The 17534-nt window shown below is 50.2% G+C and overlaps 1 protein-coding gene across 1 annotated transcript in view; it reads right to left on the reverse strand.

The window, feature by feature from the left end:
• Positions 1-206: 206 nt before the first annotated feature.
• LOC135907491 (calcium-activated chloride channel regulator 1-like) overlaps positions 207-17534 on the reverse strand; it is a 166720-nt gene continuing 149392 nt past the window's right edge. Inside the window, exon 14 of the mRNA XM_065439178.2 lies at positions 207-991. Coding sequence (XP_065295250.2) covers positions 354-991 — 638 coding nt within the window. The 3' untranslated portion in view covers positions 207-353. The remainder of the gene's footprint in view (positions 992-17534) is intronic.

Genomic DNA, 17534 nt, shown 5'->3' on the forward strand with positions numbered 1-17534 from the left:
TCAGTGAAGCCATCATACTGATAGCAGCCGTAGTGATCCCTTCCTTCTACCCTTAACCTTAATGCCATTATTATCTGGAACGTGTTGCAGGGAAGGCCAACAAAGAAATTACTACAGTAGTTTATTTGAAAATAATTAAGAATAGACCACGGTATTGCTCATATATCTCAAGAAGGAGTTGGGGAAACTGTATAAAAATAACATAGCCCTGATAACGAGTGGTTCAAACGATTTGTGGCATTATCAAAAGTACTAAGTGCTTTATTTAGGTCACAAATACCACGCGGTATTCTAGCTTCACATAGTTTCCAATTCTCTTAAAACAAAGCACATGCGGTCTGTACTTTTGAACTTCACATAGTTGTCGCTGCTTGCGTGTTTGTGCAGGGGCCCTCAATCTGAGTAGTTGTGCTCGCCCTCGCCCTGTACAGCAGCATAACTGCGATGAACACCACGACGAATCCAGCAACCAGTGCCAGCAGAATCCAAGTGATGACGGATGGCTTGTCATTCTCGCTCGGATGCCCCACACCTGCTGTGGTTGTTGTTGCCGGATCAACGCCTGGCTCTACCTTGGCCGGTGTTGCGGTCGTTGCTGCGTCTTTGTCTTCGTAAGGCGTTTCGGTAGCTGTCCTTGCTGGTACAGGATTCGTGTGCTGCAGACTAGTCCGCGTGGTGGTGCGAGGTCCTCCTTTTATCAAAAAGGCAGTAAAATTTGAAATTTGAAATCTTACAGTAGTAGTACTGGACAGCTTCGACTTCAGTCCTTCCGCGTTAATAACACGTGCCGCTAGGTACGCCTCCAGCTTGTAGTCGACGCCTTCGGCCGACGTCACCCAGTTGCGGGGAAGAGCAATGGTGACTTCATGCTGCGAACCGGGGGGGAGGGCTTGAAGATTGCCTTTCACGACATTGGACATCACCTCATGACTATCGAAGTGCGATTCAAGGTAGTCTTCGTCAGTGCCACCTCTGATCTCCACTCCTGCAGCTGTAATTGAAAATACAGAAGACAGCTGTTGCCTAGCAGACGTGGCGTTGATAACAAGAAAGAGACGATTACATCTCTTAGCTTAATCGATCGTTGAAGGATAAATACTCAGTCCGATGTCACGAGATCTTTGCATGGCTGTAACCGACGTGTGCTGTATATATATATACATACATACATACATACACACATACATATATATATATATATATATATATATATATATATATATATATATATATATATATATATATATGTGTGTGTGTGTATGTTGATACGTGGACTTCATACTTTTTAGGCGAGCGCTGTTCACCGTCAAATAAATAAATTTTATCGCTCAGCGCAGGACGCGCCTGCATCTATCGGACGTTTCTCGAATGTTATCGATGGTTCTATCCGCTTTCTGTTGTCACCGAACCTTGTTTAAGCTGATTCAATATATGCGGGATGCGAATGGCGTAGAACTTTCTTGGGCACACTCGAGCACCAGCGATTACTCTGTAACGTTCGATGGTTTATGTATAAAAGCCGAAGCGCTTGACCGGGAGATCGCCGACTGGGTTCGGCGCAAGTGTGTGCAAAAGTTCGCCCACCAAAAGCTACTTTCGTCCTTCACCGTACTGCTACTGTTTTCTTTACCGTCACTACTACGTGACATATGGTGAATGTGCTTTGCTTTCATGTATCGGACGTCCCCATAAAGGCGTGGCCCAAGCCATGAACGCAGAAGACAACACCAACGTTGCCAACAAGCAGTGAGGTAGCCGCAGGCTCCAAGGACTTGGCCCGGAGGACGGACTTTTGCCTTTGACGACCACAATGTTCGTCGCCAATTCAACAGCCCAGGGAGCAACCGAAAGTCCGTGGATCATCATTTGAAGACCTTGATAACTGGCTGGAAACATATGAACGCTGCATTCAACAACTGGAACTCCAACGACAAGCTCCGGCATGTAAACTTCACCTTTGAAGGCGTGGCAAGGACGTGGTATGAGAACCGGGAGTCGACCCTGACTACACCATACCTGTTCCGCAACGGCTTTGTGCAGACGTTCACGAACGTCCTGCGCAAGGAGCGAGCGCAAGCTTTACTGAAAACCCGCATGCTGCTGCCCAACGAGAACATCGCGATCTTCACGGAGGAGATCAGTCGCCTCTTCCGACACACCAACCCAGACATGCCGGAAGACTAAAATCATCGCTTCTAGATGTGGTGTTTGAAGGGAGAAATTTTGACCGCATTGATACGCAACCCACCTAACACCATTGCCGAAATGATTTCCGACGCCACAAATGTTAAGAAGACGCCGGATATGCGGAAAAGAGGAACGTGCGCGGTCTGTTCAGCGCATCAGCCGGTGCGAGCGCCACCACAGAAATGCGCCGTATATATCTCGCACGGGCATTACATCGGCAGTGGGCACGGCGGCGCTACTAGCATGCGGCGCACTAATACTCTCATCTTCATTGAGCAGGTTAGAAGACCTTTTGGAAAATGCTTTGCTCTAGCGACCGCTTTATGGCGGTACTGCCGTGCCCGCAGCTATGTCACGGGGTGCTTGATATTGCTTTATTTCTGTAGAAGCTGCCACTGTTATCAGGAGATTTAGAAACTAGCCACGACCCTGAAGTAAAGGGCAGCGTTAAGCAACTGAATAAAAAATTAATCCCGATATCAAAGAAATAAAGGAAGAACGTCTTGCAGATATAGAGACCAAAATTGGATACCATAGCTTTCTAGAAAATAAAGTAGAATCGTCTCAGAGCGAGATTTCACGCATGAGTCGGGTTATAGAAACCATGGAAGAAAATCTATGTCCTGAGAACAGAAGCAGGAGAGCTAATTTAATAGTTTATGGCATACCGGAATCGCAAGAAGGAACGAGTGACAGTCTTGAGCGGACAGTCAGCAGGGGTATCGTACAAGATATCCTCGAGCTGGACCCAGTTACTATAGAACGCATGCATCGGTTAGGCAGACCGTAAGGGAAAAAGACAAGGCCGGTAATTATGAAACTTCTGAATTCTCACGACAAATGGGCAATGTTGAAAAAATTTGTAAACTTAAAGGCTTAATATTTTCCATTGGGGAAGATTTTTATCATGAAATTCGGGACGTTAGGACGAAACTGTGGAACAGTGCCAAAGAAAATTGCGACAAACCCGACAAAGTCTCCCTCGCCTTCGGCAAACTGTACATCAACAGTCGCGCCTTTGTTTGGGACGACGAAACCAATGACAAAGTACGCCTTAAAAAAGAAACGAAATCAAGCAAAATAAGCGGTCTGCCAATGACGCGGAGAAGAGCTCGATAAGACAACTAACAATAATGAATGTATATGCAAATGGGTTAGTAAAACAAAATAGAATCTTTCGAAAACCTGTTAAATGATTGCGAGCCTGATATAGTAGCCGTCACGGAAACGTGGCTTTGACCGGATGTTTGCAGCCATGAAATCACGCGACCAAACTAGTCAGTCATTCACAAAGATGTGGGTTCCCGTGGTGGTGGCGTGGCTCTTGTGATAAAGAAAAACCTACCATTTCTTTGCTGCCAGATGTGTCCGGTGCTGAAAGCATGTTTTGCAGGCTTCTTCGTAACAATGTTACTATTTGTGTGGGTTGCTTCTATAGAAGCCGCTCTTCGGGTGATGAGAGCATTTTTGCCATTCATGACTTTCTACACCGACATGCTAACAACTCTAGAATTATCCTTATGGGAGACTTAACCATTCCGGACGTGGACTAGGTAACTATGCATCACACTCCATCTTCTTCAGAAATTCTGGTTGACCTGATGTTATCATTAAACCTTCAGCAAATACTCCTAGAACCGACGCGTAAGCAAGGTACAGCAAACACTATCCTTGATCTTATACTTGTCAGTGATCATTTTTCAGCGCACCAAGCACAGAAAAAAAATATTGAAGGCATTTCAGACGACAACATACTGCTATGCTTCTTGCCGCTGGACTACTCTATCAGAACGTGTTGTAGTACATCTACAGTACCCAACTTCGAGACGGCGCATAACGCCCGCAGACTAACCGAACTTGCGCACGAATTTCAAGTCTTTTCTGAATAACCTCCGACCTGTCAATCGATGTGAACAAAGCCTGGCTTATTTTTAAGACTATAGTTTCCTGCTGCGTAGCTATGTTCCGTTAAATAACACACGACCACAAAGAACAAGCCCGTGGATAATTCGGGAAGTCATCCACGCAAAACGTCATGTAAAAAGATACGTAACTATTAAAAATCATGGATCATGCCCATCCAAAACTAACTAACTAGCATGCACCATAGCACATTTTCGCCAGGCCGCCAAAAAAGCCAAGGAACATTATTTTCATGTAACGCGGCCTAACTTCCTGATAACCTCAGCGACTCTGGAGCCATTTCCGCCCTACTAAAGACACGTTATCGGACTTGTCTCCTGAGGAAAAAAAACTAACATCTCTAATGCGTAAAATAACTATTTTCCCTCGAACTTCACAAAAGATGATGGCAACCTTTCAGACTTGAGTAGCAGTTCAGCACCGCGCATCGATCCTATAATAATATCTGACGCGGGTATCCTTAAAATAACACTAAAGGTTAATACTAAGTCAACATGGAGTGTTGAAATGTGATACCAGAAACCTCGAAATGCTTGTTTCGTGCGAAGAAGAGACTTGTTCTAAGAGAAAATGCATTCTGAAGCGTCCGCGTACCTCTAGCGCAGTTCAAATTGCCCGCCCTCCGATCGAGGAGTGGTGAGGCCATGGACTCATAGTGACGTTGCGCAATCGGTGAGGAAAACGGCGCCCGCAGGCGACGCTACGGCTTTTCTGCGCAACACGCAAACGTGCGGCGAGAAACAGAGCCAAGACAGAGGCGACAGCAACGCGAAAGCGTAACTATGCTGGCTAGCAGAAGGGACAGCGCGTGACGATAAGCTGGTTCTTTATTTTATGACGCCAACTTTGACGCTCGTCGTGATGGATGACTCTGACAATAGATTGGCTCGCGATGCTGGGCTTGAGCTCAGCGATTTAAACACTGATGAACGTGACCTGCTGGTGAGGGCTTGCGCTGCCGGCATCGTTGCGTACTACTACGACGGCAACTGTATGTCATGGCTGTACATATTCGCACATTTCAACTTTTGCTTCGTGAAAACCAAATGCCGCACTTACTCACTCACTTACCCTTCGACCTGCAGTTGGTCTGCGCTTCAGAGAATGCAGACAAGACCGGTGGAACAGCGGTACGGAAAGCATTGCTTTGAAAGGCACTCCACACGACTTCAGCAGGTCGGCGTTGAACTCGTAATCCTCTGGACGAAAGTCCAGCGAGCACACTATGCGATTTTTCGACTCAACGCGCTGTGGCAGAGGTACGGTAGTAAACCACTTCGAACGGAGAGGTTCGCTCGTTGGCACACAGTGATAAGTACCGTTGGATTCGCCGCTTCAAGTACCCTTGGCCAAGTTCCACGGGTCGTTCGTGCATCCCACGACATCAGATGGACGAAGCATTCTCGCTGCTTCTTCCAAATGCAAGTTTAGCGAGCCAGCAGAGCCAATTCAGCACGACGCGATAACGAAACAACTGAAACTCGAAAGCGCGCGGCGCAGAGTCGAGCGAAAACGAAACCTTTCGGCCCCCCATGCGACTGAAGGGTAACGTCAAAATATTATTTTTTCTTTGAATCGAACAGAAGTAGACAAGCAGCATTTTTTTTCTGTCTTATAATCTAATGAAATGATCTTTTTATTACGAGTAGTTCAGTACTAGTGATACAAATTATGATGAGGAGTGCCTTCGTCATCGGGCTAGTACCGGAATATCACTGGGGGTCTTAAATCGTGTCATGTATTTACCTCAATTTCTCGGTTACTAAAGCTCTGTTCGCGATTATAATGACACCCTAATGTTCTAGAGCATTGCTTTATCACTTTAACTTGTAACCCTTAGTGTCCCTTTAACATGTTTCTCACCCTTCACCTTAAAAATATCTTGCGCACCAGATGACATTCCAAACCATTTCCTAAAGAGATACGCAGAGTGGTGCAGCCGATACTTGGGTCTGATATTTCGAAAATCTTTGTTGCAATCATCTTTTCGCAACCACTGGAAAAAACATGCTCAACTCATCCCAATGCACAAAGCAGGAGATACCTGATTGCCTTCCAATTATCGACAAATATCTCTCACTAGCACCGCTTAGAAGATGCTCGAGCATATCATGCTTAAACACCTAAAAAACTTTTTTGACACTCGCAACTTTTTAAAGCCACACCAGCACGGACTCCGCATAAATTGTCAACTGTCACACACCTCAAGGAAGTTGTGCACGACCTCGCATTTAACTTCAACTGTAGTAAGACTGATATAACATTATTAGACCTTTCGAAAGCATTTTATCGTGTCTGGCACATTAAATTGTTAACAAAATTGCGAATGGTATTGGGAATGGGACAATTTTAGACTGGGTAATAGATTTCTTGTGAAACCGAACACAATTCGTACTATTTCAGCATGTGGAATCTGCGACAGTGCTTATAGTATCAGGCGTCCCCCAAGGATCCGCGTTGGGGGACTGTTATTTTTAATTTTCGCTAACGACATAACCAGAGATATTGACTGTAAAATTAAGCTGTTTGCTGATGACTGCATCATTTACCAAACAATCCACACCTACGAAGATTATGTTTCGGCTAGAAAGTCGTTAGACCAGCTAAACGAATGGTGCAAAAGATGGCAAATTATGATAAACACAGCTAAATCCGTTTGCATGACGGTAACAAAAAATAAAACCTCCGTACGATTTTCCGTACTTTACTAACGGCACAATGCTAACAAAAGTTCACCAGCATAAATTCTTAGTTATCTCTCTGACTTCTGACCTGAGATGGGACGCACATATTTCCTTCGTGACCTCGAAGACATTACGCAAGCTATATTATTTCCGAAGATGCCTCCGCATCGCACCCACGTCGACTAAGCTTATGGCGTATACTACTTTCTTTAGACCAGTTTTGGAGTACACTAACACAGTTCGGTTTCCCCGCTCAGTAAATAATATAAGGAAACTGGAAAAACTGCAGCGAAACACACTGCGGCTTATTTCCAACACGTGTAAGAACCCAGATTCACCTACTAACCTTGCGGCTATATATGGTTTAGCGACGCTATCATCACGAGTGAGATGAGCACGGCTAAAATATTTATTTAATACGATTCACAATTATTATAAGATAGATCTAACAAAATACATGTTTTTCGCAGTCACGATCATCGAGACATAAACATGTGCACGCTTTCACAGAATATTCATGCCATAATGATACATTCATGTACTCCTATTTTCCCCTCGTGGTAAGGGAATGGAATGGCCTCAATCCTTCAGTCATTTCTGCAGACTCATAATCTCAGTTCACATCACGGTTAGAATCCATATCAAGCAATCAGTAACGCAGTCGTATTCACATGATATGGTTACCCGCCATGGTTGCTCAGTGGCTATGGCGTTGTGCTGCTGAGCATGAGGTCGCGGGACCGAATCCCGGCCATGGCGGCCGCGTTCCGATGGGGGCGAAAACACCCGTGTACTTAGATTTAGGTGCACGTTAAAGAACCCCAGGTGGCCGAAATTTCTGGAGTCCTCCACTACGGCGTGGCTCATAATCAGAAAGTGGCATTGGCACGTAAAACTCCATAATTTAATAATGATATGGTCTGCAACCCTTGTAAGCCATGCTCATTATCGTAAAGATGTTTACTGTTATTTTTGTTCCGGTTACCACAACCACAAATGCCCTAGCCACATCACCACAGGCCTGTCCACATTTCGCGAAGAGCTGATCGCGAACATGCAGCTTACACTGAAGCCCATCGGAGAGATGCTGCCTGCTGATAGCCCACTTCGAGCCTTCTGCCTCCACCCGGGAGGCGTGCCATCAGGCCAAAACCAGCATGGCTAACAACCCATCGAGGTCCCGCCCCCGACCAAGGGTGCTCCCGTTAAATGTAAAATCGCAGCGGTGACGGCACGGAGAACAATGTGAGCACCTCCTACAGTGCGACTTCGACGTTCTCGCGAAGTACTCGCACTCCGGCACCCTGCCTAGATTGAGCTCACACGCCAGGGAAGTCACGCACGCTAATCTACTTCCACAGCACCGTGGCGCATGCTGTTCTACCTGTTTCTGACATAGCGGGTGACCCCTTGGAGTCGTGCGCCGTCACGGTACGCCTTGGCAGCGATGACACGGCTGTGGCGAGCATCGACATCCGTCCAGGGAAGCCGTGGGTTCTCTCCAGCCTCGTCCAGCTGGCCGTTCGCCTCTTTGGGCATGCAGTCTTGTGCGGTTACTTCAACACACATCAGATGGACTGGGGAAGCGGCGGTTGCACCTGCCGAGGCAAGGGTCTCACAGACGCCATCAGCCGAGCTGGCCTGCTGATTTTGCAGACCGGGGAGCCCACCTACGTCCGCCGCGAACCTAGCACTGCCATCGACCTCTCCCTCACCAGCGAGCAGTGCTCCTCTTCCGGGGCCACAACGCCGGACACTTGGGGGTCTGACCATTTCCCTATCGGGATCAGCTCCGGGTCTGGCAGAAGGCCTAGGTCACGCGCATACTACGTCACAGACTGGTCCTGTTCCGGAAGCAGCGCAGCAAGCTGGACGATGGCCGTGACATCCTGAGCGCCATCGCGGACTGTGCTGAGGCTGCCACCGTTCAGTGCTGTGCCCTACCAGATGCCCCCGCTCCCGACCTCCACCTGCTCAAACTGCGCGCATCCAGGCATCATATTGCCACATGGTGTGGCGCAACAAGAGACTGAAGAAGAGGAGAACGAGGTTCGTCTCGGCATCGCGCGTCGCCGCTTGCTTTTTCGTAAAGTGCAACCGCCTGTATCATCATTCAGCTTGTATCTCCAGCAGGGTATACGCGACAATTTGATGGGGCTTGCTGGTTACGCTCAACTTATGCAGGAGACCCCACTGGGCAGCAAGAACCTCGCCCCATAGTTGTAGTTGACTCCTGTTGACCACACAAGCCGGCGAATCCGAGGCCTCGCCCCAGAATTTGGAAACCTCCAGGAAAAAGTGGTGACTGCGACCACTGCGACTTCTACGGAACGGGTGACACCAACTTACCTAACGCTGCTGAACCCACAAGTGCCGACGGCTTTTCATGGCGACACATCTGAAGACGTGGAAGACTGGCTGGCGGAGTTCGAGCGCGTGGCTGCGTTTAACGAGTGGGACAACAACGCCAAACTCAGGAACGTCTACTTCAGCCTCCAGGATGGTGCTCGCACGTGGTTTATTAACCGTGAAAGTGCCCTGTCATCCTGGCCTGAGTTCCAGCACAAGCTCCTGGAGACTTACTCCAGTCCCGATCGCCGAGAAAAAGCGGAACGGGCCCTTCAGCCACGCGTCCAAAAGAGAGCGTCACGAGAGCGTCACGATGTACGTGGAGGACATGACGCTTCTCTTTCAGCGTGCCGATACGAGCATGTCGGAAGAGAAGAAGGTGCGTCATCTGATGAGAGGCGTGAAGGAGCAGCTCTTTGGCAGTCTTCTTCGGAATACGCCCAAGATTGTTGCCGAAGTCCTCACCGAAGCCACCGCGATGGAGAAGACCCTCCAGCAACGGTCGAACTTGTACAACCGACAACTAAATGCCGCCTGCACTCCGGATACGCCGGTAGGCTTAGGGTGCGACGTCGCCTTGCTTTGCGAGCTGATTCGCTCAGTGGTTCGCGATGAGCTGCAGAAGCACCACGGCATGTCGCCACCTCCAGTCAGCTCCCTCGCCAGCGTCGTACGCAACGAAGTACAGCAGGCACTGCAGGCATCTCTTCCCAGCAGTGAAGCACCACCTCTGCCAAGTGAATCCCGGCGCAAGACGTACGCAGAAACATTACTGAGCCCCGTCCAAGCTTTCGCACCTACTTATGTGGCACCGCCAGACGCGTTGCAATCGGCGCAAGCCGCTCCGACAACTCCGCTACCGTACTTTGACGATCGCCGAACACCCGCGATGAAATCAGGGGTTTGGCGAGCATCCGATCGACGACCGTTGTGTTACCACTGCGGCGAAGCTGGTCATGTGTACCGGGAGTGCCCCTACCGATGACTCGGACTGCGGTGTTTTGCTATCGATTCACCTCGAGCTAGGTTCGGCCAAAGGCCACCCGACATCGCAGAATTCCTCGAACAGCAGCGCAGACCGGGCACATCGCAGCGCCAGTCACGCTCACCCTCACCGCGGCGATATTTCCCTGCTCGCGATACCACCTCAAAGACGACGCAAGGGTGATCACCAAGTCCACGCCGGGAAAACTGACGTCAGCGACCTTCCGAGGCGGCACTGCTGATACTCGATACGCTCAAGACCTCGTATTGTGCCGACCGCAGAATAACGAAAACGCGATGACGCCAGAACCAGTTTCCGCGAACAAGATTTCACTGGACATACCTGTGAAGATCGACGGCAAAACAGTCAGTGCACTTGTAGATACCGGCGCTGATTACTCTATTCTTAGTGGAAAACTGGCGAGCGTTCTGAAAAAAGTTACGTTGCTCTGGAACGGAGCACCAGTTCATACGGCAGGTGGCTACGGCGTCACACCGCTTGGCCTATGCACGGCCAGAGCCGAAATTCGCGGTGCTGCTTTTCTCGCCAGTTGTATGGTTCCACGCGAGCGTTCCCGCGGTTTAATCTTTGGGATGGACTTTCTCCGGGAATATGGCGCCATTATTGACCTCCGCTAGTGCTGCATCACTTTCTCGACACAAAGGGCAACACAGACCGACGCCATTGGACACAGATCCGCACTTCGCGTTTCGGACGAGAGCATCACGATACCGCCGCGTGCGTGTGTTATGGTTCCGGTGAAGTCCGATGAACTACAAGACGGTGAAGCCATTGTCGAAGGCAACATTTCTATGTTGCTGGCACAAGTTATTCGTGTAGCTCGAAGCCTTGTGGAACTTCGTGAAAGCCAGACAACGGTCCTCGTTACCAACTTTACCTTTGAGCATCGGCCCATTTTTCGTGGGACTGCCATCGCCTACACCGAACCATCAACGGACATCGTCGAGTGCTTTGCTTCTGAGGTGGATACAGACGACGGTTCACTCAGAGACATTCATGTAAACTCCGAGCTTACGGACGACCAAAAGAGCGCTCTGCAGGAACTCTTGAACGAATTCAGCGCGTGCTTCGCTCGGGCTACTAAGGTGGGCCAAACGCCAGTCACGAAGCACCGAATAACTACATCCGCCGACGCACGTGCCATCAAACAACAGCCTTATCGTGTCTCGCCGAAAAAACGTGAGGCAATTCAAGCCCAATTCCAGGTCATGCTAGATGATGGTGTCATTCAGCCTTGGCACAGTCCGTGGTCCTCCCCTGTTGTTCTAGTCAAGAAAAAAGACGTAACACTTCGTTTCTGTATTGATTATCGACGCCTCAACTATGTTACCAAGAAGGACGTTTGCCACTACCACGTATCGATGACTCTTTAGACAGGTTGCGGCGAGCTAACTATTTTTCGTCTCTCGATCTAAAGAGCGGTTACTGGCAAATTGAGGTTGATGAACGAGACCGTGAAAAAACTGCTTTCGACACTCCAGATGGCCTTTACGAATTCAGAGTACTTCCTTTCGGTCTCTGTCCGGCACCAGCAACTTTCTAGCGAATGATGGACACCGTTCTCGCTGGTCTGAAGTGGCAAAGCTGCCTCGTCTACCTTGACGACGTGGTTGTTTTTTCGGCGACATTTGACGACCACCTGAAACGACTGCGGCAAGGTCTCGAAGCCATCCGATCGGCTAACCTCACCCTTAAGCTTCAGAAGTGTCATTTAGGCTACAAGGAGCTGATGTTTCTCGGACACGTGGTCAGTGCGGAAGGCGTTAGCCCCGACCCCACGAAAGCTGCCGCTGTAGCCTTGTTTACAACACCGACCGACAAGAAAGGTGTCCGACGCTTCCTGGGCCTTTGCGCGTACTACCAGCGTTTCATCGAACATTTTTGGAAGATAGCGGAGCCGCCAACTCGCCTCACGACGGACGATGTATCGTTCGTGTGGTCCTCAAAACAAGAGGCTGCTTTCACCGAGCTTCGACAGTGTCTGGTGTCAGCACCAGTTTTGGCCCACTTTGACGAGGAGGCGGACAAGGAAGTTCATACAGACGCCAGCAACGTTGATCTTGGTGCGGTCCTTGTACAACGGCAGGAAGGTATTGAAAGAGTTATCGCCTACGCAAGTCGTACACTATCGCGTGCAGAGACCAACTACACCACCACAGAGAAAGAGTGTCATGCCGTCGTATGGGTGCTCACCAAATTTCGACCTTACCTTTACGGCCGCCCATTCAAAGTTGTAACTGACCACCACTCGTTATGCTGGCTTGCAAATCTCCGGGACCGTTCTGGACGATTGGCACGGTGGAGTCTACGTTTGCAGGAGTGTACAAGTACCATCGTGTACAAGTCGGACCGCTTACACGAAGATGCTGACGCACTCTCGCGCGCCCCTATTGACACTACCGACAACGACATTGAGAACTACGGCGCTTTCCTTGGGGCCGTAAGCGTTACTGATTTGTCCACATGGCAGCGTGCAGACGACGCACTACGGCCTACATTCGAACATCTGGAAGGACGAAACCCAACCATAAACCGGCATATCGCTCGAGGATTGCCGTCTTTTTGTTTACGACATGGCGTCCTTTACAAGAACTCCGCTGCCACCAACAAGACCTACCGTTTGATCGTTCCAGCAGACGTCCGTGCCGAAGTTTTGTTCGCCTGCCATGACGAGCCTCCGCCTGGCCATATGGGCTTTACGCGAACGCTTGATAGAGTGCGCAAATCCTACTTCTGGCCAAGACTTGCGAGTGTGTTAAGCGGTACGTCCAAGCTTGCTGTGAATGCCAGCGCCGAAAGTCGCCAGCTGTGAAGCCCGCGGGATTGCTGAATCCGATTGACCCACCTGGCAAACCTTCCGATCAGGTCGGCATGGATCTTCTGGGCCCGTTTCCATTGTCATCTTCTGGCAACAGGTGGATAATCGTCGCCACGAACTATTTAACGCGATATGCTACGTGCGATATGCGATATGATACGTGAATTCCTTCCAGCCGCTCGCCCTCACCTCCACCGCTTGCCAGGTGATGCAGGCCATTGCTCTGGCCCGACTGGACTGGGTGGCCCGTGCCCATGGCTCCTGCCGACGAGCACACGGCGCTTCGGCGGCACCGATGCACCGCGCACTCCATCGCGGCACATGGTCTCCGCGCTGGAGGAAGCCAAGGCCTGTGGTAACGCCGTGCTCCTGGTGCTCATCTACATGAAGGGGGTCTTGGACGGCCTGCCACATACAGTCGTTCAGCAGGCCCTGGACCTACTTGGCGTCAGCGGGAACCTATGGCGGTTCATCTCGTCGTTCCTGGAGGAGCGCACCCTAAGTGTACGAGAGGGCCAATCAAGGAGCTCCCATCGGCCGGTGGCAGCAGGCGCACCACAAGGGTCAGTTATGAGGCCTTTCCTCTTCAACCTGGTCCTGGCCCGGCTGCCTGCTGCCCTGCCCATCGACTCTCACCAATCCGTGAATGCCTCCATCTAACCGGAGTCCACCACAGCACGCACTCGGCCCTGCAAAGAGCCCTCAACAACGGCGCTTTTACCTGAGCAAGATTGGCCTTGCCATCTCGGCAAGAAAGAAGGATGCCACGCTGCTCCACCCAAGAACAGCCGCCCGCCGCACAGCTGTCCGGCTGCACCTGGAATGCGTCCAGTTATAACCTGGAGCATGGCAGTGACGTACCTGGGGATGCGCTTTGATTACTGGCTGTCCTGGCTGTGTGCTGTCAAGACCCTGCTTGTCAAGGTCCTCCGGATCCTCAAGGCAGTCGCCCAGCTTCCTGGCCGAAGACAGGGCTGTACCACTAGGTGCGCTCTGAGGCTGTACGCTGCGGCAGCCACCTCACGCCTGCGGTACGCATTTCCACTCGTGGCACTAGCACTTGCCTCTCTCAAGAAGCTCGAGCTGCAGCATCGGGCCATGATTAGGCTCTACCTGGGCTCTCCTAACAGCTCTCAAGTCGCTGCGACCTTGGCCAAGGCGGCAGCATGGCCCATGTCACTCCTCCTGCTACAGGGGACACGGCATGTTGACCGACTCCACCATGGCCCACGGCAGGGCCCTGCTATCCCGATTGCTCTCGCAGCCCCATTCCCAGATGGAGACTGTGGGCTGTACTGGGAGGTGATTGGGAGGCCCCCAGCAAACAACGCACAACTGCCTCCTCCTCAGAGACCAGCCATACCCATCACCACAAAGCTGCCTGCCCTTTGCAAATGGCGCTGCCTGACTTGTGCCCATCAGCAGATTGTTGCCTCCCTCCTGCCTGAGGACAACGGAGGACGCCAGCAGGTCTACTTCACCGGCTTGGTTATGCTGGACACGGGCTCATCGACTGTGGCCTGCATGGTGCCCGCCCTGCGGAAGAGCAGGCAGTGCCGCCTCCCCTACCATGCCACGTAAACAGCTGCAGAGGTAGCAGACTTCCACCTGGCTGTGCACGTACTCGCGGAGGAGCTGTCAGCGACACCAGTGACCATCTACAGCGACTCCAAGGCAGCACTTCTCAGCCTGAAGAGGCCAGAAAGAGCCAACCTTGGGGTCGCCCTGCTCCCGACTAGGCTGATGGCGTTCCAGGAGGCGGGCTGCTCGGTGCCTCTGCACTGGCTTCGAGCTCACGCAGGGATACCGGGCAACGAGGAAGCTGATGCACTAGCAAAGCTTGCCCACCACTGTGTGGTCCCACCCAATGTGGAAGTGACAGCCAGTGACTTCACAAGCCACAATCTGCGACGTCATCTGCTGGCCTGCCATCCGGACAAACTGATGTCCTTGGGCCGCCCTCCACAACCACTTCCGCAGCGCGGCCTCGCACGCAGGGAGAGCTCCCTCCTACTGCGACTGAGGATTCGCTCCTGCTTCATGGGGGCTCGCCGCCACCGGCAAAGCCTCATTGCCTCTCCAGCCTGCACCTCCTGCGCCTCCCGAAGCCCTGGAGCCCCTCCTGCTGGCCTGTCCTGCTTACCTGCACAAACGTGACCGCCTCCTGCAGGAGTTCCGACGCCTCGGGTTTCTTTTGCACGGCAGGAAGACATCCTATTCTCTTGTCGCAGTGAGCTACCAGCCCTCCTAAGTGTCGTCAAGTACCTAGACTCGTCGTAGCTCTCGGCGAGACTCGGATTTTCTGCAAAGAATAGCCTCACGGCTATCCAAACCACTCTAGGCTACTCGACGGGCCCCAACCATTTGGCTCCTTCTGGATCACCGCTCCTGGCCTTTCACCAGGTTACCATTCCTGCCGGACCCACTAGGCTATTCCTGCCGGTCTGCTCAGCCGCTGCCACGGTGACACCTTAACCCCCTACTCCTCTATATCATTTGCTCCCACTATCTCCCGCCACCCCTGTTGGCACTGAGCAGTGTTCACGCAAGAGCTGCAGAAGATAGCGTCAATATTTCCTTTTCCCCTCAATAACCACTTCTCTCTCTCGCTTTCATCTTTCGCTGTGCTCATTCGGTCTGTTACGAGGTGTAATACGGTCTCTTACGAGGTGTAATAATTAGAGCGCTACCTAAGAGTAGCACTCTAAAAATTCAGGGGGCAATTAGTAAAGCACCGAGGCGATGTCCGGTGGCGCCACTAGTGGCGTCGCGTGAATTGAGCGGCCATGCCAGCAGAAGAGCCGCGATGTGACCAATCGTATTGTGACAAGGTGCGCAGAGCGCAAGGTCGGCCGTTCAACTCCCACCAAAGCTCTTGTGTTCTGCTGCCCTAATTTACTATATCATAATTACCTGTACTTCAATTACCTACGCCTTCAATAACAGCAGAGGTCGTCGGCACGACTCGCAGAAAAGATCGTGGGTTCGAGTGACTTAGGCTCTAGCCTTATTAACTGCGCAAATTAAGCTTGTCTTTATTAAAACCAAATGTTGCGGATTCGACTCCCAGCAAAGGCTGACGGTGTGACTCCCATCAGAGATCGCGGATTAAGTGCGTTAAATACACTGCCATCGAATTAACCTCGCTTTAATTAACAGAAAGGTCGTGGGTTCGACACCCCAAATATTCGTAGGTTCGAGTGCCATGGTTGACTCTATGTTAACTGTCTCTGAATTACCTTCGCCTTCTAATCAACCTCGCCTTCATTAACACCAAAGTTCGTGGGCTCGACTCCCGCAAATGGTCGTCGGTGCGTTGCCATAGTTAATTCTATGTCAACTAGCTGTGCCTGAATTACAATAGCCCTCATTAACAACCAAAGCGATGGGTTCAAGACCTACATATGGTCGTGCGTTCGAGTGCCTTAAATCTATGGCAACTAACTGCGCCTGAAATAATTTCGCCCTCCATAACACCATGGGTCCTCGGCCCGAGTGCCCTAAAAGACTCCATCCTAATTAATATCGCTTTAATTACACCGAAGGTCGTTGGTTCAACTGCCAGATAAAGTGGAAGGTTCGTGGACTTTTTGTACTATCCTTTCGTGACGCCTCCAACGTTGTATGTACAGCTTCATGGGGCGTTTATGCTTTTGCAATGAAACAAATGGGCGCAGGTGGGATGTGAACCCATGTCCTCGAATTACACTTGCGATGCTCTTACCGCCAAGGCTTGTGAATTGTAGCACTGGCTAACACTATAAGGGTTATTCCTAGTAGATAAACATAAATATTATGCAAGAAAATGGATGGGAAAATGGCGCCAATTGGTAACAGTACTGCACGCGTAAAACAATGATTATGTGTTTGTATCCCACCTGTGGTCAGTTGTTCTTCAACAACTTTTATTTCCGATTATTTATCACTTTCATTCAGTTAACAAGTGCAAGTAATGCCCTCTATGCTGATATTGATGTCATTTTTTTACTTTTTACATTATGGCAATATAAAAGATTAATGCCTGAAAAAGCGTACGGGAAAACGGCGTCGCAGGAGCTCAATTTGGTAAAAGCATCCCAAAAATACGGGGGATAGTCCCCCACCTGCAACACTTTGCCTTTTCATTTTATAATCCATTATTTATCATTTTCTTTTATTGAATTAGTAAGTACATGTTTTTTACCCTATCTTGTCCTTGGTGTCTGCTTGTTCGGTTCTTATGATGTATACAGAGTGTCCCAGTTTATTTCAGCCAGAGTTAAAAATAATCAACTGCCACGTAGCTGGGCAGAACAAAGGTAATGTGGTTTGCTGTTGCTTTGAGAAATTGTAACTCTTTATTCCATTCCGCCTAATTAGAAATTCCTCTTATTGAGGTATTCAACTTTCAAAATAATGTAATTAGATGAAAAGTGCTTATGAGAAAATTGTAGCGCGACATGAAGAACTACCAATGCAGCTTTCTCTTGCTCAATACGTGCTACACAAAAGTGTTTTTCCTAGCGTGAAAGAAGCCCTAAAATCCACGAAAAATGGCCGCGCGACTCGCCGTCCAAGGCACTTTGCG

Source organism: Dermacentor albipictus, chromosome 6 (genome assembly GCF_038994185.2).
Source record: "Dermacentor albipictus isolate Rhodes 1998 colony chromosome 6, USDA_Dalb.pri_finalv2, whole genome shotgun sequence".
Classification (NCBI taxonomy): domain Eukaryota; kingdom Metazoa; phylum Arthropoda; class Arachnida; order Ixodida; family Ixodidae; genus Dermacentor; species Dermacentor albipictus.